Raw genomic sequence first — 25,769 nt, 5'->3', positions numbered from 1 at the left:
TGAAGGTGGATGTGCCATAGGTGGAGCTCATGTGATGCATGGCCTCATTTAAAGAGCATTTATTAATCAGATTTGAACTAACACACTCAAATTATTTATGAATAAATGTGTCCACTTTTCATATATTTTGATGGCTGTGTAAGAGTGTACTGTACTGGATTATTTTACAACATTTGATGCTTATGGACTGTTACAAAGATCTACAGTAATTCAGAAAAATTATTTAATTCAAATAAAATATCATAATATATATAAACTATATAGGTGGTAAATTGAACCCATCCTGCCCAGTAATAAATTGATTAGGTTGGATCAACACCTATTTTGTGCTCTGTTACTTCCCGTTGACATCAGTTCCTGCTACTTTCATGCTGGCTGAGTTAAATTAAAATTAACCATATGCATTTTAAATATACAAAAACGAGTGTGTATCATTAGTTTACTGTCTGATTGTAGGATGTGGTAGTAACATTAGACTGGAATGGAGCATTACTTCCCAGTTATTTTAACAACCTGGGCATAAATATACTGAAGATATAATTGGAAACTGGTTTAAGTCTTGAAGAAAAAGTTCCATTGTTACGCTGTGTAATTTTATTTGATTAAAGGCAATTAAGTTTCTCCAACATGCAGTTTTGCCAAGGTGGAATAAGTCATTAAGATAACAACCCACAGTCCTTTCCTTCATAATCAATAAAGTCACCCATGTGAAAGCAATAGACCACAGTTATCTCCCTTTCATTATTAAACTTTTACCCAATGATCAGTAACACAGCTTTGTGTCACCCTATCTTTGGTTTAATTGAGCCTTAGTTATGCTTTAAATGAATTATTTAATTGCTGACGTCGAATATAATGGCCCGAATCTTAAGAGAAGCAGCAATCATCATCAGATTGCTGCTGCGCTCCGACTTTTCTGTGCCACAGTGGAGCTCTGCATTTCCGGCTGGGCCTTCAAATCCAGGCTTTTTAACAAATACGGATTGGTCTCCCACTGAACTGCTTCCTCATGGTGCTGGATAGTTGTGGGAAAGGCAAATCATGTGCCCTTTCTTATGGCATTAGCTGCCTTATTCTGGTAAGTGCTCACTTACACAGAAAAGCTTTAGGACATTTTATACAGCTTTTCAGCGCGTTTGTGAATGAGTGCATGTGTGGGCGTGTGACTGGGCAGGTGGGTAGGGTGGTAGGTGAGTAGGATGGGCGAGTGGACAGAGTAGGTAGGGTGGGTAAGTGGGTAGGTGAATTGGGAGGGGTTGTCAGGTGGGGGTGCCTGTCAGGTCAGGGAAGAATGTTGGGGATCGAGGAGGGTAGTTGGGGGGTTGAGGGAGGAGTTCACAGGGATCAGTTTTGTAGTTTCTCAGGAATTGGACAAGAATTTTTCTGTCTGACATTGCCTGGGCAACTTTTCGGTTAAGTAAACCGGAACTGTCGAAAGTCTTAGACTCTGTTGGAGATCTTTTTGGAGGGGCTTGGACAGCAGGGGAATTGCTCATCCAAAGGTCAAACTTTCCAGACAATTCCCATGGAATCGTTATGTGAGAGCAAGATTCCAAAACCCATCTTCAGGTTTACATTCAGTCTCCAACGATCCCAAGACTGGAAGATGTGGGCAAAAAAAGGTTTGTAAGGTACAAAAATGATTGATCTAAGTCAGACGCGAATGCGAGTTGGCCCTTGGTATGGATTTGTCCATTCTGCCAATTTGAGAGCACTGCACTGAATTGTCTGACAGTAGGCCTTAGTCTTGCTTAAATAGGCTTCTACCACATTAAATGCTCAAAGACCGAGGAATTGGCATTTGGGTGGGGAATGAAAAATCTGCGGAGACAGCAGGTTTTAAAATGCTTGAAGGACAAATTAGAACAAAAATGGGCTGCTGCATAGCTGTTGTTAGATACTTGTTGTTAAAAATTAAGTTGTGGTGATGACCAAGAGGTTAACTAATTGTTCACACTGGTGCTAACATTTGAACATTGCAACTGCTTTTGCTGCTGAAGGATTGGAGTCCAGCTGGAAGAGAGAGACCAGAAATGAGCGACTGGATGAGGCTAAATATCACCTTCCAGTAAAAGCACACTTCATCTGCAGAATCACAGATTGCAACTTGGATGTCAGTAAGGGAAAGATTTGACAGCACCCTGCGGTACTACAGCCTCTCAAACCCTAGGAACCTGGAAACAGAAAGGCTGCCGTTTTTCACAGCAGCTGTGAGATCCTGATAGCTATCAGACTATCTATCCTGAACAGTGGGGAGAAAGGGCTCAGAGGCAACATGCCTGAGGCTGCCGGGCATCAAGTCTTTCCCCTGCTCGCCTGCTCCTGCTTTTATTCAACATTGCCCTGTTAGGCTCTGTCATTTTTAGAAGTCCAGTAGCAATGGGATAGAATGGACAGGTTAAAAATTAAATCTTTTCTCCATACGGACCCAAGTGAATTTCAAGTTCATGCACAACACCTGCATACAATTAAACACAATTAATATTCAATTAACAGCAGGTTTCAGCATATTTCCATGGGGTGAGGGTGGGAAATGTCCTTTAACTTGGGAAACTAAGAAAAGTAAAGTGTAATTTTAAGGTCCTCATGCTGCTAGAAAAATGGGCTCTTTTGGAGAGAGCTGATAGGTGATTCTGTTTGTCAAATATTTAAGTGAGATTCAGTACAATGGGCAGACTGGGGATAGCAAACCCATTGATTGCTAGTGTCATAACAACACATAAGGAGGATTTTGTCTCATCGAACCCATGCTAGCTCTCTAAGTTTAATTTGTCCCATTCCACCGCTCTCACTCTCTTGCCCTGTAAGCTTATTTCCCTCAAGTGTCTATCCAATTTCATTTGAAATCCTTTATCATCTCCATTTCTGCCACTTCGTTGGCAGAGAGTTCCACATATTGTCACGATAGGAAAAAAATTCTTCTTCGTGTACCTTTGCATCTCTTGCCCAAAACCTGAAATCTGTGCCCCCCAAATCCTTTACTATCAGCTAATGGAAACAGTCTTTTATCTACTCCATCTACAGCTGTCATAAAATTGAACAACTCTTATCAAATCGCCTCTTTAATCTCCTTTGCTCCAAGGAGAACAACCCCAGCTTCTCCAACCCCAACTTTGTCGCTAAATTCCCTCATCCCTGCAAACATACTGGTGAATCTCCTCTACACCATCTTGAGGACATGCTTTCAAAAGTACGGTGACCAGAACTGGATGCCATACTTTAGTTGTGGCCAAATAAGATCTTTAGAAAGATTCACAACTTCCCCATTTTTTGTAACTCGTACCTCTATTTATGAATCCCAAGGTTCTATATGATATCAATATGTCCTGTCACCTCCAAAAATCTATCCACATAGAGGTCTGCCTGCCCCTGCATATTAGAACTGTGCCATTATGTCTATATTGCCTATCCCTTCTACCAAAAAAATCACTTCATATTTCTTTGTATTAAATTTCTCTGCTCATTCTTCTAGCAGTTCTTTGATATCATCCTCACTGTTGGCCACACAGCCAAGTTTGGTATGAATGGTAAATGCTTTTTACTCTGTACTCCAACATCAAAGTAACTAATCTGTATACCAAAAGTAATGGTTGATGCCCCAACCCTTGGGGAGCACCACATTCTAACTTCCTCCAGTCTGAAAAACAACCATTCACTACAGCATAGCCAGCCTTTCCAGAACATTTTTCCAATCAATTTTCATCCCATCCATTACCTCTAACATTCCCTCTTCGACCGATTATTTTATCAGCATCCTCTTCCTTAAAAAACACCAATGCAAAACACTTAAGTATTCTAGCCTTACTCTGAACTGCTATATCTCTAATAGGCCCCATACTATCCCCAACTGCATGTTTACTATTTACAAGTCACTAGAAGAATTTGGGTTTCCTTTTTATTTTATCTGCCATTGTATTGTCATAATCTGCCTTGATCAGTCACATTTTCCTCTTCACGTCCCCTCTCAGCACATTCTATTTGGCCGTGTTCTTGGTGATGAATTCACCAGACATGCTTTGTGCACCACCTTTTGTTTTTGTTTCATTATATTCCCCACCTCCCTCAACATCCATTGATGTGGAGATGCTGACGTTGGACTGGGGTAAACACAGTAAGAAGTTTAACAACACCAGGTTGAAGTCCATTGATGTGGAGATGCTGACGTTGGACTGGGGTAAACACAGTAAGAAGTTTAACAACACCAGGTTGAAGTCCAACACGTTTATTTGGTAGCAAAAGCCACAAGCGTTCAGAACCTTAAGCCCCTTCAGGTGAGTGGGAATTGTTTGTGAACAGAATTCCCACTCACCTGAAGAAGGGGCTTAAGGCTCCGAAAGCTTGTGGCTTTTGCTACCAAATAAACCTGTTGGACTTTAAACTGGTGTTGTTAAACGTCTTTCATTGTTTCCATTGCCTTTCACCTTGTTGAAATGAAGCTACCCTGTGCCTGAAACGTCTCCTTAAAGACACCTATTGCTCTAATAGTTTTTTCTAGTCGATCTCTGGATCCATTTCACCCAGGCTAGATTTCCTTTGATCCCATTGAAGTTCACTCTCGTCCAACTTAGAAGCCCTGCTTTATGATGGTTATAAACTTGTTTCATCCCTAAGGAAATAAATAACTTGTAATAGGATTCAATCTGTGACCTTTTCATTATTAGTGCCAGCTAATAGGCTTTTATGTAGATAATTGTTCATTGTGATAGAATTACATTCTATTAAAAACGCAAGTGAGAAAAGGTTACCCCTTGAATGAGCTGGCTTGAAATAAATGCAGGACAAAGGAATTTTGAATTGTTTTGCAAAAAGAGTGCATCTATGAAGAAATTGTTAGGGGATGTGAAAGGAGGGACACCTGATGTTCGAATACTTTGTACAGATTGTGGAGAGTTTTGATTTAATTTGTTTTGAAATTTTGGTCATGCATATGCATTTCGTTTTGGATATTAATTGTGATGGTCATTAACTGTGGGCTCATTTGGGCCCCTATTAAACGGAACAGAGTGAAACTGGTTGCTGAGTGAGAGCAAGTTTATAACCATCTGCAAATAAATGGATTATGCCAACAATGCTGACCTTTCTAGCACTTCCCTATATCCCATGAACGAATTACAAAAAACACAATGGGAAGATTAATTGCTCCCAGTTGAAGTAATAGAAGGCAGTAGTACTTCAGGCATTCGTTCAAACTGTTGACAATTTAATAGAAGAGTGACAGGAAAACTCAAAAATTATAATGTATTTCAGGATGTTAACTATCAAAATGAAGGTTATTGTTGGATTTTTGTTTGCAAATCCAAGGAAATTTCTCTTCCTTTCCTGAGAAAATTTGAGTAACATTCCTTCAGTCTAACGTGGCACTGTAGACTTTGGCTGCTCATCATGCTGATATACGATAATCGCAGCAAAAATACTGCAAATAATCAGAGTAAAATCCTGATGGCCTGAGACAATGATAAAGTAGCTATGGTTCTAATGAATGTAATGTCAGTGTTTTGCTTAGTTCAAGAAAGTTTTGCAACTCCTCCCATTTGGCATAGCCTTAAATGATGCTCGCTCAAATATTGCATTTTTGGTGACATTGGCAGGAAGTGTAGAGTTAGCTTCCACGTTTCATCTGCTGTCACCTATTCTACCTATTTGTCTCCCTATCTATTGAGAAATCTTTTGCTACACTCTCCACTTTACTCTTTGACATCAAGAGCTGGATAAGCCAAAGGTACCCCCATTGCAATATTGTCAAACTTGAAGCCAACCTGTCAGATTAACTTACCTGTGCTGTGACTCTGAAGCCTTTAGTCTGCCACCAGTGCCTGGCTTGAAATGTAGAACCATAGCATACCTTCGAAGGTCAGTTTCTTTCACCATTTCACCAGGACCACTTTCTTAATTTTATAATAGCCCCCACTTTTACCTTTACATTTTTTACAACCTCCCCAACAATCCTTTCCAACACGTTAAAACTGAAGTGCATATGGTTTATAACCTTGATGTTCAATATCTCCTCCACCTTCCTAGTTGGCTGCCTTGTTGATTTGATTCAATTTATTATTGTCATGTGTTGGTATACAGTGAAAAGTATTGTTTCTTGCGTGCTATACAGACAAAGCATATCATTCATAGAGTACATACGGGAGAAGGAAAGGAGGGTGCAGAATGTCATGTTACAGTCATAGCTAAGGTGTAGAGAAAGATCAACTTAATATATGGTAGGCCTATTCAAAAGTCTGATGGCAGCAGGGAAAAAGCTGTTCTTGGTGTGTGATCTCAGACTTTTGAATCTTTTTCCCAATGGAAGAAGGTGGAAGAGAGTATGTCAGGGGTGCGTGGGGTCCTTTAATTATGCTGGTTGCTTTTCCGAAGCAACAGGAGGTATAGACAGAGCCAACGGATGGGAGGCTGGTTTGCATGATGGACTGAGATACATTGTTGTAACCTTCCACAAGCATTACTTCAGTTCATTCAAAATGTTGCTGTCCATGTCATCATGTGCTAAGTTAAATAACCTTCAGGTATCAAAATTAAATATCTTTTGTACTACCTCCTTTCCAAGAAAAGGATGAGATATTTAATCTGATTACACAGTCAAACACTCCCAATATGGACTTTCGCTTGCAGGAACCGTAATTTTGGTGTGCATATGATATCTTTGTCAATGACAGTAACGTGAGTCCAAATTTATTTATAGTAAAAATGAAATACAGAAATGAAAAGTCATAGTGAAAATACTGTACAACACAACGATTGAACATTTAATACATCCAACTAGCTTGACTGTTTAAAAATAAGTGTCTAGAAATTTCAAGTTACTCTCACAGAAGTAATTTCTTTGAGGCACATATGAGTTTGCTACTTACAAAATGTTGCCTATCCAATAATGTAGCGCTAGAAAATTGAACAATTTCCTGACAACAGGGTCCCTTTAATGTAGAAGTCCTTTGAAGGCGGTATCTGAGTGCACTAACGTTGCAGTAAACATGGGAGAATGGCTGTTATTTATTTTTTAAAACTATATGGACGCTTACCACTTTTTAAGTTAATTTCCCTCAAGTTTCAAAGTATTTTTATAATATGCCTCTAGCATACTAATACATACTTCAGCAGGATTCATTAGCTCTGAAGGGGGAAAAAATCAAATTGAAAGCACCATCAACGTTAAACATTTTGAAACTGTGCTGACAGATGCCAAAGACCTAGCATGAGGCCGCCACAGCTGTTGCATGTGAAATGTTCAAAGCTGCTAAATTGCCCTATACATCATACTAGAAGAGAGTCAACAAAATCTGGATTGTGATCTATCATGCCAGCTAGCCATACTGGATACTAATTACACTAATTGTGCAACTTAACTGCCACTTACAAAACTGACGCAAATTATTAATTATTGTTTATCATTTTCATTACACTGCTATTCTTCTCCATAAAAGCTCTAATGTATGCAGTACCACTTTGACACATTTCCATTAAAAAGTCATCCATTTTCCCCTGAATTATAGGCAGATGCAGATTTTTAGTTGACATCACAGTATTAGCTGACATCTGGCCATCACCATGCTAGCAGGATGCAACTGTGTTTACAAGCATCTGAAATCAGCTGGCATACATGGAATATTCCCAGACCTGCTGCTAATTTTCTGAATGATATGCATCTTCATTTAAGCAAAACTAACTTCCAGCCTGACTTGATCAGAAATCTCATACTGTTCGAGGCATATATCCATACTAAATATACCTGTAGATTGAATGCAAATGGAGGGGTATAGCCCTTGCACTTATTAACTCTGGCAACCTCGCACAGAAAAATAAATGTGTTGGCCTACTTCATCTTTTCTCAGGCCACTAATCTAGTAATTAGCTTCAGATTTGTATTTTTAAGTTTCTTATATTCTGACTAAAGGCAAATAACAGCATCTGGTTTTGACAGCCTTGCGATACGTAGTGACAAATAAAACATGTTCACTGGCACGACAAAGCATGTTCACTGGCATGAGATATGTTCTGCTGCTTTCTGGCCTACAAGGTCAAGATTGTGGAGGGAGGGAGGGGGTGGAATGGGGCGGGGTGACAGTTGTAGATGCCAGGCAGGTCTGCACCACCTAAAGCCATGTCTAGTTGAGTCCTTGTTTGGCATGAATATTACCTGCCATTTTGCCCTAGCCTGAATATTGTCCAGGCCTCACCGCATGCGAGTAACGACCTGTCATTGAAGGTCGTTGCTCTCTTCTGTATCCAAGGAATTGCAAGTTGTATTGGACATTATGGAGTCATTCGGAAATATTCCCACTTCTGACATCATTTCGGAGGGAAGGACATTGGTGAAGGAGCTAAAGATGTTTCGGCCAGAGGCAATACCATGAGGAATTCCTGAAGCAGTGTTCTAGAGTTGTGTTGCTTGACCTTCAAAAAAACACAAGTTTCCTTTATGATAGCTGAAACTTTAACATAATATCAAAGCAGAAAATAATGCCGGCGACAGAAAATGCAAATAGCACGTGGGGTAGCAGCTGCACTCAAATAGCGTTGCCCATTATAGAAGTGCTGCAAAGAAATAACAAACAAAATGTTTGCACAAATTTATTGAACAGGAAAGAAAATGCAATAGTTGTGCCAAGTTCTTTGTTAGGGAACTTTACCCACTATCCTGTTATCTCAAACTTCATTCCCCTTGAGAGACCAGATGAAGATTTTTGGAGTTTAAATCTGCCTTTATTTAAGGTTTAGTAGGGAAGTCTACCTCCACGAGGTGACATACGGATTTCCTGTGTGATACATTGCAACAGTAATTATGCCTTTGCTTTTCTTACAAGTAATTTGCATATACCAATCACAAATATACATTTGTTCTGATATCATTGATACCCAATTACAGCTGATAGTTCTAATTACTTCATCTATGTCGGGTGAATATACTTAACCAATTACAACCTCTAAGCACTTGTCTCTTTATAATATTCAATTACTAATGAAGCACATCTATATGGCTACATCATCCAAACACCCACACCTGCAGACAGACCTTGGCTATTATGGCTTTTCTCCTTGTGGTTGATCAAAGTTCTCATTCTCTTGTCCCTGTTTCAGCTTGTTTGTGTAGCCCATCTGCAACTCTGGGAACTTCACAACAAATTTCTCAAGGAAAATCTGCTGTGCTCAGTGATTTTAACCCCTTCGTTCTTCATTAACTTAATGACGCTGGTTCTACAATGAGATTGCATTGAAGTACACTTCGAGCTTGATTCTTGATTCCACCCTATTCTGTTTAGCTGTACAATTCCAAATTTCGAAGTCACTGCAGTCTGTTAATGAGATATTCAAATGCAATAATAGTAATTCTTCAATCTGGCCGTCCAGTGGGAAGTGACATTCACGGGGAGCATGCTTACACAAGGTTCTTTGTCTGTTAGAACCATTATTTGCTGGAAAGGCCAGATGAAAGAATCATTTCTACGATTTATACATTTCCCTTTAGGTAAACTACTTCCTTATATTTTCCTGTTTTTGTCATGGGTGCAAGTAAGTTGCTGAGATTCTTGGAGAAGACTTTCTTCAGCAGCTTCTAGGATTAAAGTTTTTTATGTTTGCCAGTTAAATTGTATGTTAGATGTTACAGTAGTGAAAATATTTTAATTTATGTCAATCTACAACTTTTAAAATTGTCTCTTTTTTTCCCTGAATAGAACCCATGAGGTCACCGAAAAGCCTGAAAATTGCAGAGATACATGCCAGACAGCTTGCTGTTGAATTGGAGTCTTTGGGCTACAATGTCACACGGTGTCATACGTTCAACGTCACTGTGTGCTACCACTACTTCGGTCACAACCAAAGCAAAGCAGAGTGCATGGAAATGGATCAAAAAGCACCTCAGCTTATTATTCAACACCTGCCACCTTACACAAACATCAGTATCAAGATGATTCTGACAAATCCGGAAGGAAGAAAGGAGAGTGAAGAGGTTGTCATTCAAACAGATGAAGATGGTAATTATTATATTTCATGTGGTTGCCATGATTACAGTGCAAAATTTGTTTACATTATGCAAACTTTCACTTATGTTCTATGAATTAGGAAATGCATTCATTTATTGGTGCAGCTTTTACAGCACTCTGCAAAATGCTTCTTGGTTAGAAAAAGGATGGCATCTTTAACATAAATTGTGGGGATGTGATTAATTGCAGGCAAGTCCATGCAAGTTAGTTAGATTTTCTGGGACACTATTAAGGTTATGGGCGAGTATCATATTGGCTGTATTAAAAATACATTTGTGCTGGAGTTCCGGAATTTTTAATCAATCTTTAGTGTTAAAGAAAAATGTTTCATGACACTTCAAGGCTGTGTAAAAAGAAATAACAAGAGTGTTCGGTGTTTTCTGGAGGATAGAGGATTGCAGATTGGCCGCAAGAGCATTGGAGTATTAGGTGATTCTGGAGGCGACAAAGGTGAGGAAATGCACTTAAACAGTAGGGAGTTGAGCTGAGGTAGGAGTGGGCAGTATTATGGAGATCATGTGGCTGAATTCAAGCTTGAATAGGATAAGTCCAGCAATTGAGGAAGCAATATGATTGGTGGCAAGTGTACAGAGCTTTTGGTACGAGTTAAAAAGGGCTTCAATCTTCCCAAAGTTCAGCTGAAGAAAATTGTGGTCTATTCAAGACGGCATGTCATTTAAGTTATCTGCTAGCACACAAACAGTGGATAGGCTCTGGTACAATCAGATAGATGAGTGAAACTGAATGAGGGCAGTTATACTGAGTTAAACGACAAAGGAGAGGCTTTTGAACAAGATGTTGTGATCAGCTTTCTCACAAGAAGCAAAGGGGTGAAGGAGAAATTATATACCATGATCACTAATGATGAATATTGTTGGTGATGTTTGTTGGAGTCATTTCAGTGCTATGGGTTGAGATGGAAACTGATTGAAGAGAGCTGAGCATGTAAATAAGGAAGAGATAGGCATGAATCTAGAAAGTGACAAAATGTTCCAAGGTAGGGTGGAGATGTGGCAATAGTTTGTGAGGACTGATGAATCAAATGCATTTTTTTGATCAGACCAAAGATGATTTTGAAAAAGGAGAATGATATATGAGGAGCAGTAATCATTTGCAAATGTTAACCTTTCCATTACAGTTTATGCTTTAATTAGTGATGAAATTGCAACCCATTCTGTTTTTACATAGTTCCTGAAATGGCATACTTGCGTAAACAAGCTAATTTGGAGGTTCACCTCAGTGATCTGCACTTGTTCACTATGTTAGAACCCTGGTCGCAGTGCATTGATGTGGTGAAGGTGTATAGTTTGATGTTCACTCTCGTCGGATCTCAGACTGACATTCATTGCGCTCATTATCTGCACAAATTGGCCAACTTTTCTCTGAGGCATCACAGCTTCTGCGTGGTTCCAGCAATAAAAGTGTTCATTTGGCCATCATGAAAGTCTCAGATGAAACTCATCAGCAGCCAACTTGCATTACAGACCATGGCCGAAAACCTTCATCCTCATTTGCGGCTGGAATTCTCCGGTGCTACTGAAAGTTAATTGAGTTTTTCTGAAACGCCAAATTCTCCGTTCTCACTTGCAGCGGGGCGGGCGCAGACAAGATCGGAGAATCGCGCCCCATCCCCGACTGAACAATTTCTTTACATTTAGTTTTGTCACCACAATATCACAAGGAAACAATGGTCTGAATTTTTGCCGTCACTCGCAAAGTTATGGTGCTTGTCACTGACCTCAAAATATTCCCACAAAGGCCTAGCTACCTCAGTGGTGTGGATTTCACATTTTTCAACAATCTTTTCATTCCAATGTTAACTGTACAGATTCTGTGGCATTCGGCAGCACAGCAGGCTAAATAGCTAATCACATTTAAGACTTCTCATAAAAAAAATAACAACAGCTAATTGGTTGAAATATTCTGTAAGTAGTTCTCTGTTGAATTCATCAATGCATTAATCAACGTGCCAATTTTAAAAAATTAATATGGCATTGTTTTATTTCAATCATGAGGCTGTACTAATGTCCTACAGTTAAACTATGGAAAGACCTGGGACATGTTTCTCATTCCTTTAAAGAAAGTTCTGTTTTCTCAGAATTTGCTGAAAAGGGCTTAACTCTATCCTAGTTTAAAATATGGGCCACCTCTAATGGATGTTCTGCAAATTTCGGTATTGAGACAATGATGTTGTTTCCCAGGTGAGTTTTATATGCTTTAAATGGACCAGTTGGTGCCTGAAGTTGTTACCTGAACAGAGTAAAGAATCTTCCAGCAAGCAATTGTCGCCTACCATAGCCTCCTGCTGTCTTTGCCTTTCATTCTAAATGTGCTGTATCGCTGTGATTGTGCAGTGCAGCTGGTTGCCAAGACAGTGGTAGTTGCCATGGTTAACTTGCTGAGTTTTTCAGCACAGATGGACAGCACCAGCGAAGTTGAGTGTTTGATTTTCCCTCTGAGTATAGAACAGGAGCATCAGGAATTTCTTCCAAATTATGTGACTCTTCCCTGGGGTAAGCTTTCCATTCATACTTTCGAATCCCTTCGTTGTAATTTGGAAGAAATTCCACACAAAACAGTGAGAAGAATGGTATGTTGAATCAAAATTTAAATTCATTTCTCATGGAGAGAAAAATACAACCTAATTAAGAATGTGGCTATCAGTAGCAGACTGCATTCAGATAAATCGATCTGAATTGAACAAATTCAACCAGAAGTTAGAATAGGTTAACATTTGCTCTGGGTGCACAAGTAACAAAATTATATTTTGTTATAGTCAGTTAGTCCAATGAAGTTAGAAGGTGCCAAAGTGACGATTTTGCCAGAACTTAACATCAAGCAGCAAATTCAGATTGAAGAATAAGAATGATTTTTGCACACCAGCTGACCCCTCTTAAACCTTTCTCTCTCATGTTTGATTTCATTTCTCTGGCAGGATTCTCCCTGCGTAAATTTCAGTTTCAAATGGTTTTGCTAAAATTCAATCAAATCGAAGTAATGGAATTCCAATATATTCCTTGCATAATCTTATCATATACCAAAAAGGCTTTCGTTCCCCCTCCCCCTCTCCGGCCACCCGTTCCCATTCCCATCCACATCACCCCCCTCTTGTTTGCAACTATGTTTTTGACAGTTTAGGCTGTAATATCTGGGATTTTATTCGTGTGTGTGTGTGTGTGTGTCTGTGTGTGTGTCTGTGTGTGTGTCTGTGTGTGTGTCTGTGTGTGTGTCTGTGTGTGTGTCTGTGTGTCTGTGTATGTGTGTGTGTGTGTGTGTGTGTGTCTGTGTGTGTGTCTGTGTGTGTGTCTGTGTGTGTGTCTGTGTGTGTGTGTGTGTGTCTGTGTGTGTGTCTGTGTGTGTGTCTGTGTGTGTGTCTGTGTGTGTGTGTGTGTGTGTCTGTCTGTCTGTCTGTCTGTCTGTCTGTCTGTCTGTCTGTCTGTGTCACTTCTACATTAAGAGAGCTAGGCGATTATAGGGATCTATGTGAGTATACGGCTTGTAGGAAGGGACTTAAGAAAGACATTAGGAGAGCCAGAAGGGGTCACGAGAAGGCCTTGGCAGGTAAGATTAAAGAGAACCCTAAGGCATTCTATAAATATGTGAAGAGTAAAAGGATGAGATGTGAAGGAATAGGACCTATAAAAGGTGAAGGTGAGAGTCTGTACAGAACCGGAAGAAATAGCAGAGGTGCTTAATGAATATTTTACCTCTGTATTCACGGTGGAAAAAGACCTGGGTGGTTGTACTACAGGATTGAGGCGGACCGAAAAGATTCAGTATGTGGACATTAAGAAAGAGGATGTGTTGGAAATTTTGAATAGCATCAAGATAGATAAGTCGCCGGGACCGGATGGGATGTACCCCAGGTGACTGTGGGAGGCGAAGGAAAAGATTGCAGAGCCTCTGGGGATGATCTTTGCATCGTCGATGGAGACGGGAGAGGTTCCGGAGGATTGGAGGATTGCGGATGTGGTTGCTATATTCAAGAAAGGGAATAGGGATAGCCCAGGAAATTACCGACCGGTGAGTCCAACCTCAGTGGTTGGTAAGTTGATGGGGAAGATCCTGAGGGACAGGATTTATGAACATTTAGAGAAGTTTAGTATGCTCAAAAGTAGTCAGCACGGCTTTGTCAAAGGCCAATCATGCCTTATGAGCCTGGTGGAGTTCTTTGAAAATGTGACTAAACACATTGACGAAGGAAAAGCGGTAGATGTGGTTTACATGGACTTCAGCAAGGCGTTCGATAAGGTCCCCCATGCAAGACTTCTCGAGAAAGTGAGAGGGCATGGGATCCAAGGGGCTGTTGCCTTGCGGATTCAGAACTGGCTTGCCTGCAGAAGGCAGAGTGTGGTTGTAGATGGGTCTTTTTCTGAATGGAGGTCGGTCACCAGTGGAGTGCCCCAGGGATCTGTTCTGGGTCCCTTGCTGTTTGTCATTTTCATAAATGACCTGGATGAGGAAGTGGAGGGATGGGTTGGTAAGTTTGCTGACGACACAAAGGTTGGTGGTGTTGTGGATAGGTTGGAGGGATGTCAGAAGCTGCAGCGTGACATAGATAGGATGCAAGACTGGGCGGAGAAGTGGCAGATGGACTTCAACCCAGATAAATGTGTAGTGGTCCATTTTGGCAGGTCAAATGGGATGAAGGAATATAAATAATATCAAGGGTAATACTCTTAGCAGTGTAGAGGATCAGAAGGACCTTGGGGTCCGGGTCCATAGGACTCTTAAATCGGCCTTGCAGGTAGAGGAGGTGGTTAAGAAGGCATATGGTGTGCTGGCCTTCATCAATCGAGGGATTGAGTTTAGGAGTCGGGAGATAATGATGCAGCTTTATAAGACGCTTGTTAGACCCCACTTGGAGTACTGTGCTCAGTTCTGGTTGCCTCATTACAGGAGGGATGTGGAAATGATTGAAAGGGTGCAGAGAAGATTTACAAGGATATTGCCTGGATTGGTTGGCATGCCTTATGAGGATAGGCTGAGGGAACTCGGTCTTTTCTCCTTGGAGAGACGAAGGATGAGAGGTGACCTGATAGAGGTGTACAAGATGTTGAGAGGTATAGATCGGGTGGATTCTTGGAGGCTTTTTCCCAGGGCTGAAATGGCTGCTACGAGAGGACACAGGTTTAAGGTGCTGGGGCGTAGGTACAGATGAGATGTCAGGGATAAGTTTTTCACTCAGGGAGGTGGGTGAGTGGAATCGGCCGTCAGTGGTGGTGGAGGCAAACTCGATAGGGTCTTTTAAGAAACTTCTGGATGAGTACATGGGACTTAATAGGATTGAGGTAGGGAGGGACATGACCGGTTTCTTCCCACAGTCCAAAGATGTGCGGGTTAGGTTGATTGGCCATGCTAAAAATTGCCCTTAGTGTCCTGAGATGCGTAGGTTAGAGTGATTAGTGGATAAATATGTAGGGATATGGGGGTAGGGCCTGGGTGGGATTGTGGTGGGTGCAGACTCGATGGGCCTAATGCCCTCTTTCTGTACTGTAGGGTTTCTATGATTTCTATGAGGGTTATAGGTAAGCCTATATATAAGCCTAGGTAGGTAGGGACATGACCGGCGCAACTTGTGGGCCGAAGGGCCTGTTTGTGTTGTATTTTTTCTATGTTCTATCCCCCTTAAAATTAATTTCTTTGACTAAGCTATCAGCCAACATCTGGCCTCCTTGATATCTCCTCCACCATCGATGTCAACATTTGTCTGATTTATGCTTCTGTAAAGAGAGTCTTTCTACATTAAACGTGCCATAAAAATGCAGGCATTTATTGCAACTGTTCACCCGTGCTAAATGAGCTGGTAGAAACTGAAAAGCAAAATCTCTATTTATAATTTACACTGCTGATTTCCATTTGGGATTATTGGCCAACTTTTCCTTCATTTAAGGGATCTGGATGGCTACATTGTTGCGGTCAGTGCTTTCCTTCTCTCAAATTAGGATACGGGACACAATTTAGTATATGTGGGCCACCTCTCACTCAATTTTATAATTTTCTATAATATCAGTGTTTATAGAGCATGGGTCATGCAGCATGATAATTGGAGATGGGGACTGGCTCTCAAGTTTTGATTCAGATACACACAATCTGTCCTTGCTGCGTGGAGTCAGTTACACCTCCGATCAATCACACAAGCTGTATGTTGCTTTGTCAGGAAGTTAACAACAAAAACAAACTTCTGTTTTGTAAGAATTTACGATTGGGAAGAATCCACTGATTTGATGTAAAATTTTATTCAACATTTTCTCTGCTGCAAATTAAACTCCTTAAGTTCCTTAAATTGCTGGCCACCAAGGTTTTAAGGCAGGAGGAAGTGCAAATGAGGGGCAGGGACGTAGTGGTATTGTCACTGGACTAGTATTCCAGAGACCCAAGGCAATCCTCTGGGGACTCGGGTTTGATGAGAGGGAGTTAAATGAAGGAGGTCAATATTAGCAGGGAAATGGGGTCAGGGAAATTTGGATTGAAGGCCAATAAACCTCAGGGCCTGATAATCTACATACCAGAGTACTAAAGGAAGTAGCCCTGGAAATAGTGGATGCATTGGTGGTCATCTTTTGAGATCCTATAGACTCAGAAACAGTTCCTACAGATTGGAAGATAATGTAACCCCACTATTTAAAAGAAAACAGGGAATTATAGACCAGTCAGCCTGACATTGGTAATGGAGAAAATGCTAGAGTCCATTATAAAAGATTTAATAGGAGAGCACTTGGAAAGCAGTGGCAGGGTCAGACAGAGTCAGCATAGATTTACGAAAGGAAAATCATGCTTGACACATCCACTGAGTTCTTCGAGGATAAAACTAATAGAGCTGATGAGGAGAAGCCAGTGGACTTTCAGAAGGCTTTCGACAAAGTCTACGTGAAAGATTAGCAAGTAAAATTGAAGTGTGTAGGATTGAGGGTAGTACCTTGAGATGGATTTTTAAAAAGTAGTTGGCAGACAGGAAACAAAGAGGAGGAATAATGGCTCTTTTTCCAAGTGACAGACAGTGACTAGTGGGGCACCGCAGAGATCAGTGTTAGGACCCCAGCTATTCACTCTGTATGTTAATGACTTGGAAGAGGGAATTAAATAATGTCTCCAAATTTGCAGATGACACAAAGCTGGGTAGGAGGGTGAGCTGTAAGAAGAATGCAGAGATGCTTCAGTGTGATTTGGACAAGTTGCGTCGGCAAATACATGGCAGGTGTAGTATAATGTGGATAACTGAGGTTATCAACTTTGGGAGCAAAAACATAAAGGCAGATCATCTGAATGGCTGTAAATTGAAAGAGGGGAATATGCAACGAGACCGGTGTGACCTTATCAACCAATTGCTGAAGGTAAGCATGCAGGTACAATAGACAGTAAAGAAGGTAAATGATATGTTGGCTTCATCGGGAGAGAATTTGATTACAAGGGCAGAGATATCTTGCTGCAGTTATACAGGGCCTTGGTGCGATCACATCTGGAATATTGTGTGCAGTTTTGGTTTCCTTATCTGATAAAGGATGTTCTTGCTATAGAGAGAGTGCAGCAAAGATTTACCAGACTGCTTCCTGGAACGATGGGGCTGACATATGAGGAGAGATTGAATCAATTAGGATTATATTTGCTGGAATTTAGAAGAATGAAGGGGAATTTCATAGTAACCTATAAAATTCAAACAGGATTAGACAGGGTAATGCAGGATGGATGTTCTGGATAGTGGGGGAGTCCAGAACCAAGGATCACAGTCTGAGGATATGGGGTTAACCATTTAGGACTGAGATGAGGAGAAATGTCTTCATCCAGAAAGTGATCAACCTGTAGAATTCTCTAACGCAGAAAACAGTTGAGGCCAAAACATTGTATGTTTCCAAGAAGAGTTGGTTATGGCTCTTGGGGCTAAAGGAATCAACGGATATGGGAAAGAGAAAACAGATTACTGAGTTGCGTGATCAGCCATGATCACAATTAATGCAATGGAGCAGGCTCAATGGGCCAAATGGCTTACTCCTGCTACTACTTTCTCTATTTACATGCGACTCCAGAGCCACAGCAATGCGGTTGATTTTTGACCCTCAAGGGCAGTTGGGAATGGGCCATAAATGCTGGCCCAGCCAGCAACGCCCACATCCCATGAAAGAATGAAAAACAGTAAACCCTAGAGGCTAAACAACGTAAATGGATTGAAATTATACTATGCATAACAGTAATAAATACTTCAGTAGATTGATTTCAAATTTCTTTGCTGTTTTAGCAGAGCGATTAGACCATCTATTTTAAGTGAATCAATATCTTTGTTAAAATAGCAACCAAAATAATTTTATGCAAATACTTGAATGAGTTTATGATTAAAAATGGGCCCGAGGGCACTCGATGTCAGAAACCAAACTTGCCCCATCCTCTGTTTACAGGGCATTCACCCTCATAATGAAGCAAATCCAGTAGAAGGGACAAATCTAACAAAGACTTTGCATTTGGGACTTTCAAAGTCTGCAGCTGTTGCTGTGCCTTCTGTGTCATTGGGAGGAACATACTCTCAGAACAAACTATTCGAAATAACACACCAACGTCTGACATGCTGGCATCATAACCAATGGGATTACAGAATCACAATGTTTCTTGTAACTAACGCAAATTAAAAACATTATGTCCCAAATAGCTGCTTATAGTATCTATTACTTTTTCTCCAATATGTGTTTGGGGAAAATTGCCAAAATGCCATTTATGTCTGTAAATAGGTCTACACTGCATTCTAAATTCAATTCAGACTACATATTTAATAAAGCAGGCATATGTTTTCATTCAAGATTATGCTTTGTATACTGTAAACTCCTTCTGCCCAGACACACACCTTGCATCTTTGGTTTGTGGTACAACAGCAAGAATTGATGTAAAAATGTATTCTTACACATATACAGAATATTTTTTGTCAGTAACCAATCCTATGCACTTCTCAAATACATGATTGAAATGGATACCATTCTAAAGGAATGAAAATCGAGGTGTGTTGTGGGGAGGGGTGAAGCAGGAGGGATGCCATTGGAGCCATGAATAGGCCATTCACTCCATTGAGGCAGCTCCACCATTTAATACGATCATGGCTGATCATCCACTTCAATGTCTTTTTCCCCGCACACTATCCCTATATCCCTTTACGTCAATGACACTTAGAAATCTGTTAATCTCTACTTCAAACATATTCCATGTTCGAGCTTCCACAGTCCTCTGTGGTAAAGAATTCCAAAGATTCACAATGTTCCGAGTGAAAAAAATTCTCCTCATCTCAGTCCGAAGTGGCTTCTCCCTTATTTTGTGACCTCTGGTTCTAGACATCTAGACTCTCCAACCAGAGGGGAAATGAGAAGTGGTGAAAGGTATGGGTTTTAAAGCATAATGGGTGGAAATCAAAATGGTTTGAGGGGAGTTTAGGACCGAGATGAAAGAACCTACCTTGCATTATGTTGATCTTTCTCTACACCCGAGCTATGACTGTAACACTACATTCTGCACCCTCTTGTTTCCTTCTCTATGAACAATGTGCTTTGTCTGTATCGCGCACAAGAAACAATATCTTTCACTGTATAGTAATACATGTGACAATAAATCCAATTCAAAATCAAATAGGTAGAATATAGAATCAAAATACACAGAGCAAAGCTTTTATCTTATCACATTTTATCAAAATTCAAAATGCAGCTGAATGCTGGCTGAGAACAAACTATTAACGAGCTATATAAAATACATCAAACAGCTTAAATGTGCACACTTGCAATTAACTTTTGTTTTTTAATTTCTGTGATATGTTTGTAATCAAAGCTACCTGTACAATGATTTAATTGCTGGAATGAAATCCCCCCACAAGTACTGATGTTTCAGTACCTCTGTTTTGCATCTCCTGGTCCTTTGCCTGTATTGCCAAGAAATGTTTGTGCTACAACCTGCTCGACTGCTTTGACTCCCAAATTACTGGAGGTTTTGGCAAAAGGATGGAATGTATAACTTCAAACTAGGGACTGAACACCACCTTCTCACCCTGGTCCAATTATACCGAGACCTTTTTCATCTGAAAACTGCACTTGGTCTTCGCTTCTCATGTGCAACGTCAGGGAAATTGGCCAGTCATAAAAGATAAATCTCTTTATACATAATACAATGTTTGAAGTTTCCACATATAGTAGTTTCATGCCTGCCTGTCTTGAGGCAGTAAAGAAGTTTAATTCACCCGAGGACAAATTTTATTTGAATCATGCAGTTTTATGTATATTCATCGTTCCTTTAAGTAATAGGTGCAACCAAGGACAATTTTACAGCTTAAACTAATTGATTTGCTCGGATGATGACACTAATTATGCTGAAAAATATTGGAGTAGTATGATTCTCTATTTCATGTTGGCAAAATTGACTTTTTTAAGAATGTCTTTTTAGTGCGACTAGCTTTGTTTTAGGTGTATCCAAAACAGCAGCAGAAAGCAGCATGCTGTAATCAGTGAAAACAATCAATGAATTATTAAAGAAAGAAAAACTTGCATTTATATAGTGTTTTTCACCAACTGTAGACATCTCAAAAGCATTTTACAGTTGATGAAGTACAATAAGAATGCAATGAAATGCGCAATGTTATTTATATTTTTGTATGCGCAGGTTCGAAGGAGTATTTCAATTTTTGGTGTTTGGTCAGCCATATCTGTGGTAGATATGTGACTGGGAATACAGAATCGAATAAAAACTGAAGAATGTTTTGCTGCAGAAATACTTTTCAATTGGCTGCTATGTTCCGTACGTACGTTGGACCCAATTTCTATTGGGTTAAGTGTTGAATTGTGCAGGCACAGTCTCTTGTTAGAGAAGTGCTGCTTGCATTAGGCATTTATGATCTATCTTGACGAGCATAGCATTTGTGGCAAAATTTGTGATTACAAACTTCTGACTGCTGTGAAAAGGCATGGACTGGTCAAACAGAGCATGTTGTGAACCTGAAGCAACCCTCTAGTCTTTGATAAGATTCAGTTCAGGACCAATGATGTTTTGTTTAAAGTGGACCAAGTTTGAGATTCCAGGTACTGCTGAGTGAATATACCCACACGATTTCACAGGTCTTGAACAAACAAAAATACATTTCACTCTGCAAAATGAGAAAGATAAAACAATTTCCAACCATCATATTACACTCAGCATTAATGTGAGCTGCATGTGAATTAACAGGTAAATAGTGGGGTTGAAGACACCACAAGGCATGGCTGCCCAGACGTCAGTAAATGCTGTGCTCAGCCAATCACGTTGAAACTTTTGGCCCCCTCGTAAAGGATTCTCGGCTTCACCTTTGAAGATCTTGCCTCAGAATAAACTCCAACTCGGGCAACCTCAATGATGGCACATCTCGGATATTTCACTCTTGTCCCCCCAAGCCTCCATTTCCCTGGACTCCTGAGTATGCATTCAAGCCTTTCAGCTCTTTGGCTTCATTGAGCTGGCACTGCCCTGGGTTTCTTTGAACTCTGGTCTCTTGGCTCGTACCCAGTTCTATGTGTGACTCCCAGGACTTCTTCGAAGTCCTAACCCTTTCCGCATGGAACCAGTGAACTTTTCAGCTCTTCAAGATTACTCAAGCCCTAAATCCTGGAACCTTTGCCAGCACTGACTTTTCTGCCTGGAGATGAATTCTGCTCCTCTTTCTTAACTCTGATCTCTCCCTGTTCCCTCCTTGGGAATTCTTTGGGATCTCTCCCTGTTCCCTGCCTGAGACTCTTCTGTGATATGAATCCCTGCTTCTGAGTCACATGAACCAGTTTTTGTGCCCTGTTTTCTCTTTGTGCAGGTGTGCTGGCCCTGTACTTAGCCCAAATAACTTAAAATGCTGCATTAAGAATATGCAACCCAGCATGTGGACTATCGGCACTTGGAGTTTCCCCCCCCCCCTCGCCGTTCACTCTTTATTGTAACAAACATCAGCCTGTATGTCACAAAGTAGAGAAGTTATTTTTGGGTGGCGGTGGGGAAACGAATAAAGGACAAAACTAAGTGTTTTTTTTTCTCTTGTGGTTGTTGCAAGGAAACCATTGAAAATGCAGAGATGTCCATATAGGTGTCTTTAGACTTAATATATAATCTTTTTTTCTGTTGGATCTTATGTTAGCTTATTGGCATCACAACCTGAGTGGCATTTTTTTCCCAATGTCTTGAGCAGGGTAGAGTGTTGACTTGCAGCATGGAGAGTCTTGATCAAAAGACTCTCCATGATCAACAGCTGCTTACCAGTAAGTACTTTCAACCTGCAATCAATGCCTTAAGCAAAACCGACTCAAAAGCAGCAAGACTGCAGATAGAATACAAGCCAAAAATGCTGGTAATACTCAGCAGGCATGGCAGCATCTGTGGAGAGAGGGACATGATTGATATTTGAGGTCAGAGACCATTCAAAACATAATACTTTCTTAGAATTGCTACATTTGCTCAGCTTTACAGTTTTGTTTCAGAATCTTTAGCTCTTTCCTTTCATATTTGCACAAATAATTGCTGTACATTTTTTTGAAATGAGTAATGAAAGTTTACAAGCTAAAATGTGCACTTGGGGTTCTTTGTGTAAAGAAGTTGGCATTTTACTATCATCATCTTATGGTTGTACTGACATTCTGGAGTGTTCCCTTCAGGGCAGGGCAGCACTGTACCAGATCTCTAGCCCAGTAGCGGTGTGGTGCTATCTCAACCAAGTCTGAGCCTGTCAGCATCCAGTGTCCAGCTTCCAACAGTAGGACAGCAACTAAGAGCTTGAACCCTGTCCAATATCTCTTTCTTCCCCCATAATCTTGCTGTCCATCCACAGCCCAGGGATTCTGAGACTAATCGAGCAGTCCATTATTGACCTGTCTGAGTGCTTTAACTCAGCACAGATCAAGGAACTGACCACCCTTGGTCTGTGGCTCAAAACTATCCCATGTGATGCATTTACCAACTGAGCTTGTACTGTCATCTTATAGACACTGTTTATGTTTACGTAATAAGTAGCTATCGCATATCTCCATGCGCGATATGAGCGACACGATGGCGTATCGCTTAGTATTGCTACCTCACAGTGCCAGGGACCTGGGTTTGATTCCAGCCAGAGTTCGCACGTTATCCCCGTGCCTGCATTGGTTTGCTCCAGGTACCCCTCCCACAGTCCAAAGATGTACAGGTTAGGTGGATTGGCTATGTTAGATTGCCCCTTATTATCCAAAGAGGTGTAGGTGAGGTGGATTAACCATGGTAAATGTTGAGGGTGAAGGGGTGGTGGTGGTGGGCCTGGGTTAAGATGCTCTTTTGGAGAGTCAGTGCAGCCTTAATGGGCCGAATGGCCTCCTCCTGCACTGTAGGGATTCTGTGAAGACTATGAGTTGCGTGCATCAACCTGAACAACTGTTCAGTTTATCAGATCTCTGTCAGCCTCCACTGTATTCATGTTGCTCGACTTCCAATCTAACTTATTTTTGCCAAAGTGCTCCGCCTTGTCCATTTTACTAAAATATGAACCACTGTGCACATTATCTTCTGCTGTTTCTTCCCAGTCTCTGGCCAGAGTGCCATTCCTTAATCATAGAAATCCTACAGTACAGAAAGAGGCCATTCGGCCCATCGAGTCTGCACCGACCACAATCCCACCCAGGCCCTACCCCCATATCCCTACATATTTTACCTGCTAATCCCTCTAATCTACGCATCCCAGGACACTAAGGGGCAATTTTAGCATGGCCAATCAACCTAACCCACACATCTTTGGACTGTGGAAGGAAACCGGAGCACCCGGAGGAAACCCACGCAGACACGAGGAGAATGTGCAAACTCCACACAGACAGTGACCCAAGCCGGGAATCGAACCCAGGTCCCTGGAGCTGTGAAGCAGCAGTGCTAACCACTGTGCTACCACGCCGCCTTAATACTAGACCCTTGTTGTTAAAGATATCAGAAGCTTTATCGAAAATAAGCTCATTTTATTTGTTGATTGACGTGAACACCAAAGTAAGATGTAATGCAGACAAACTTAAGTTGCATCTTTTCATTTTATTTTTAAATGTGTTGATATACATGACCATGTACAACAGTAAAGGGGAAACAATCAAACTGTAATGGGCCTATAATAATTCAATACATATTGTAGAATAATGACATTTTCTGGGAACTAACCCGATTATCACTCAATAAACTTTGTGATTAGATTATAATTGATGCTCCTCCATTTTCCTCACTCTGGATGCCTGGCATCTGTTGACAATAAAAAAATAAAACTACTAAAGCCATTTCTACTTGCATCATAAAAATTAAAAAAGGTACGAGTTATTACAGTTTGTTTGTTACAATACAGGGTTTTGATGACCTCTGAACTGTTTGAGCTTTGTCTTGTGGCCTGTCATCTCATTCGATCTTTTCAGTAAGATTATTGTCCACATGTACATGGACATACTTCAGCACACAGCTGAAACACTTAAGGTGTACAAGCTGTCTTGCGTTTTAACTAGTCTTTTAAATCTGCTTATGGCACCAAGTAACTGCATCAAAAATGGTTATCTAAATATAGTTCTGTTGAGAACTTATCACGAAAGGTTTGGCTGTCTCTTCAGTGTGCTGACAATTTGGTTCATATCCTTCTGGTCAGGCCAGGTACAGGCATGCCTTTTATGAATTTGCAGTCAATACTCTGAAAAAGGACACCAACAAGCTGTTAAAATGGCTGCCACAAATGATGTGACTTTTGGTATTTGAACTAAAATATCAAATCTCCAATGAATACCTAATTAAATATGGATAGAGGTGAGTGTACCTCACAGCTATTTGTGGAGTTCACACATCTCATTGTTTAAGATTGGCCAACATCTAAAAGACTATGGAGTGACCAAGACTGCCCATCTCCATTTTTCCGATTGGACAAAAGGGGGAAAACATGTACAGACATCTCCAGTAGGGACTGCAAGTCTTCGCCATTCTCAGGCTACTCTGGCAATGTACACTGGAGAGACACTAGTGATCCTTAGCTGAATTGACTAATTGGTTGAAGGCTTTTGTGCCTGGAGTTTCGGGTGACGTCAAACTCCTCACCAGATTGTAAGTCTGTGGATCGCAGAGTGTGAGCAGGATCACCTTATGCATCACCTCGGTTTTAATTATTTTGCAACAAAAAAATAACCCAGTCTTTCAATGTACTGTCCCCAACGCCCCTCAGAGTGGCATCTTTATAACTGAGTCTGTACCTTTTCTCCTTTGCACTTGGAGTGATCACTCTCCTTCCCTGCTAACTCTGCCCTGTGGTCTTTCAACGCCTGATACGGTTTGTCTTTGTCGACAGTGCAATAACTCAAGGTGGCTCAGTATGGCAAGATGATTTATTCAATGAGAAGAAACTATTTATAGTTGAAGGATTTGTAACACAAGATCACAGGTCTGCTCCCAACAACTTGCTCTCCAGACATGCAGCTCCTGATTGGACGAGATTTGCACGTTCGCACTCCATTGGTTCCAGCTCGGTCCGTGGTCATGTGATCGATGAAGGATCGCCTCTTAAAGAGGCCAAGCTACCACAGACACCAAAAACATTCAACATTGCCAGTATTCTACTAGAGCTTGGAGAAAATTGGCTGTTGACCAAAGCTCCTTGACTTCACCCCCTCCCTTCATAACAGCACACACTACATTGTACAGTTTGACAGCACCATTTATAACAGCTTCAGAGTGAAGAACGGCAGGAAATAGGGCTGTGTTCTAAACCCCACTTTGGTATCATCTTCTCCATGCTTGTGACCATTGCCTTCCCTGCAGTTACTGGTGGAGTTTACCTGC

The 25,769-nt window shown here is 40.9% G+C and overlaps 1 protein-coding gene across 6 annotated transcripts in view; it reads left to right on the top strand.

The window, feature by feature from the left end:
• ptprk (protein tyrosine phosphatase receptor type K) overlaps window positions 1-25,769 on the top strand; it is a 607,729-nt gene that overhangs the window by 407,917 nt on the left and 174,043 nt on the right. For all 6 annotated transcript variants that reach the window (XM_078212848.1, XM_078212849.1, XM_078212847.1 and 3 more), the window contains exon 8: window positions 9,678-9,977. In XM_078212848.1, coding sequence (XP_078068974.1) covers window positions 9,678-9,977 — 300 coding nt within the window. The remainder of the gene's footprint in view (window positions 1-9,677; window positions 9,978-25,769) is intronic.

This window comes from Mustelus asterias, chromosome 5, assembly GCF_964213995.1.
Source record: "Mustelus asterias chromosome 5, sMusAst1.hap1.1, whole genome shotgun sequence".
NCBI lineage: Eukaryota > Metazoa > Chordata > Chondrichthyes > Carcharhiniformes > Triakidae > Mustelus > Mustelus asterias.
This window is presented reverse-complemented; position numbering and strand designations above follow the sequence as displayed.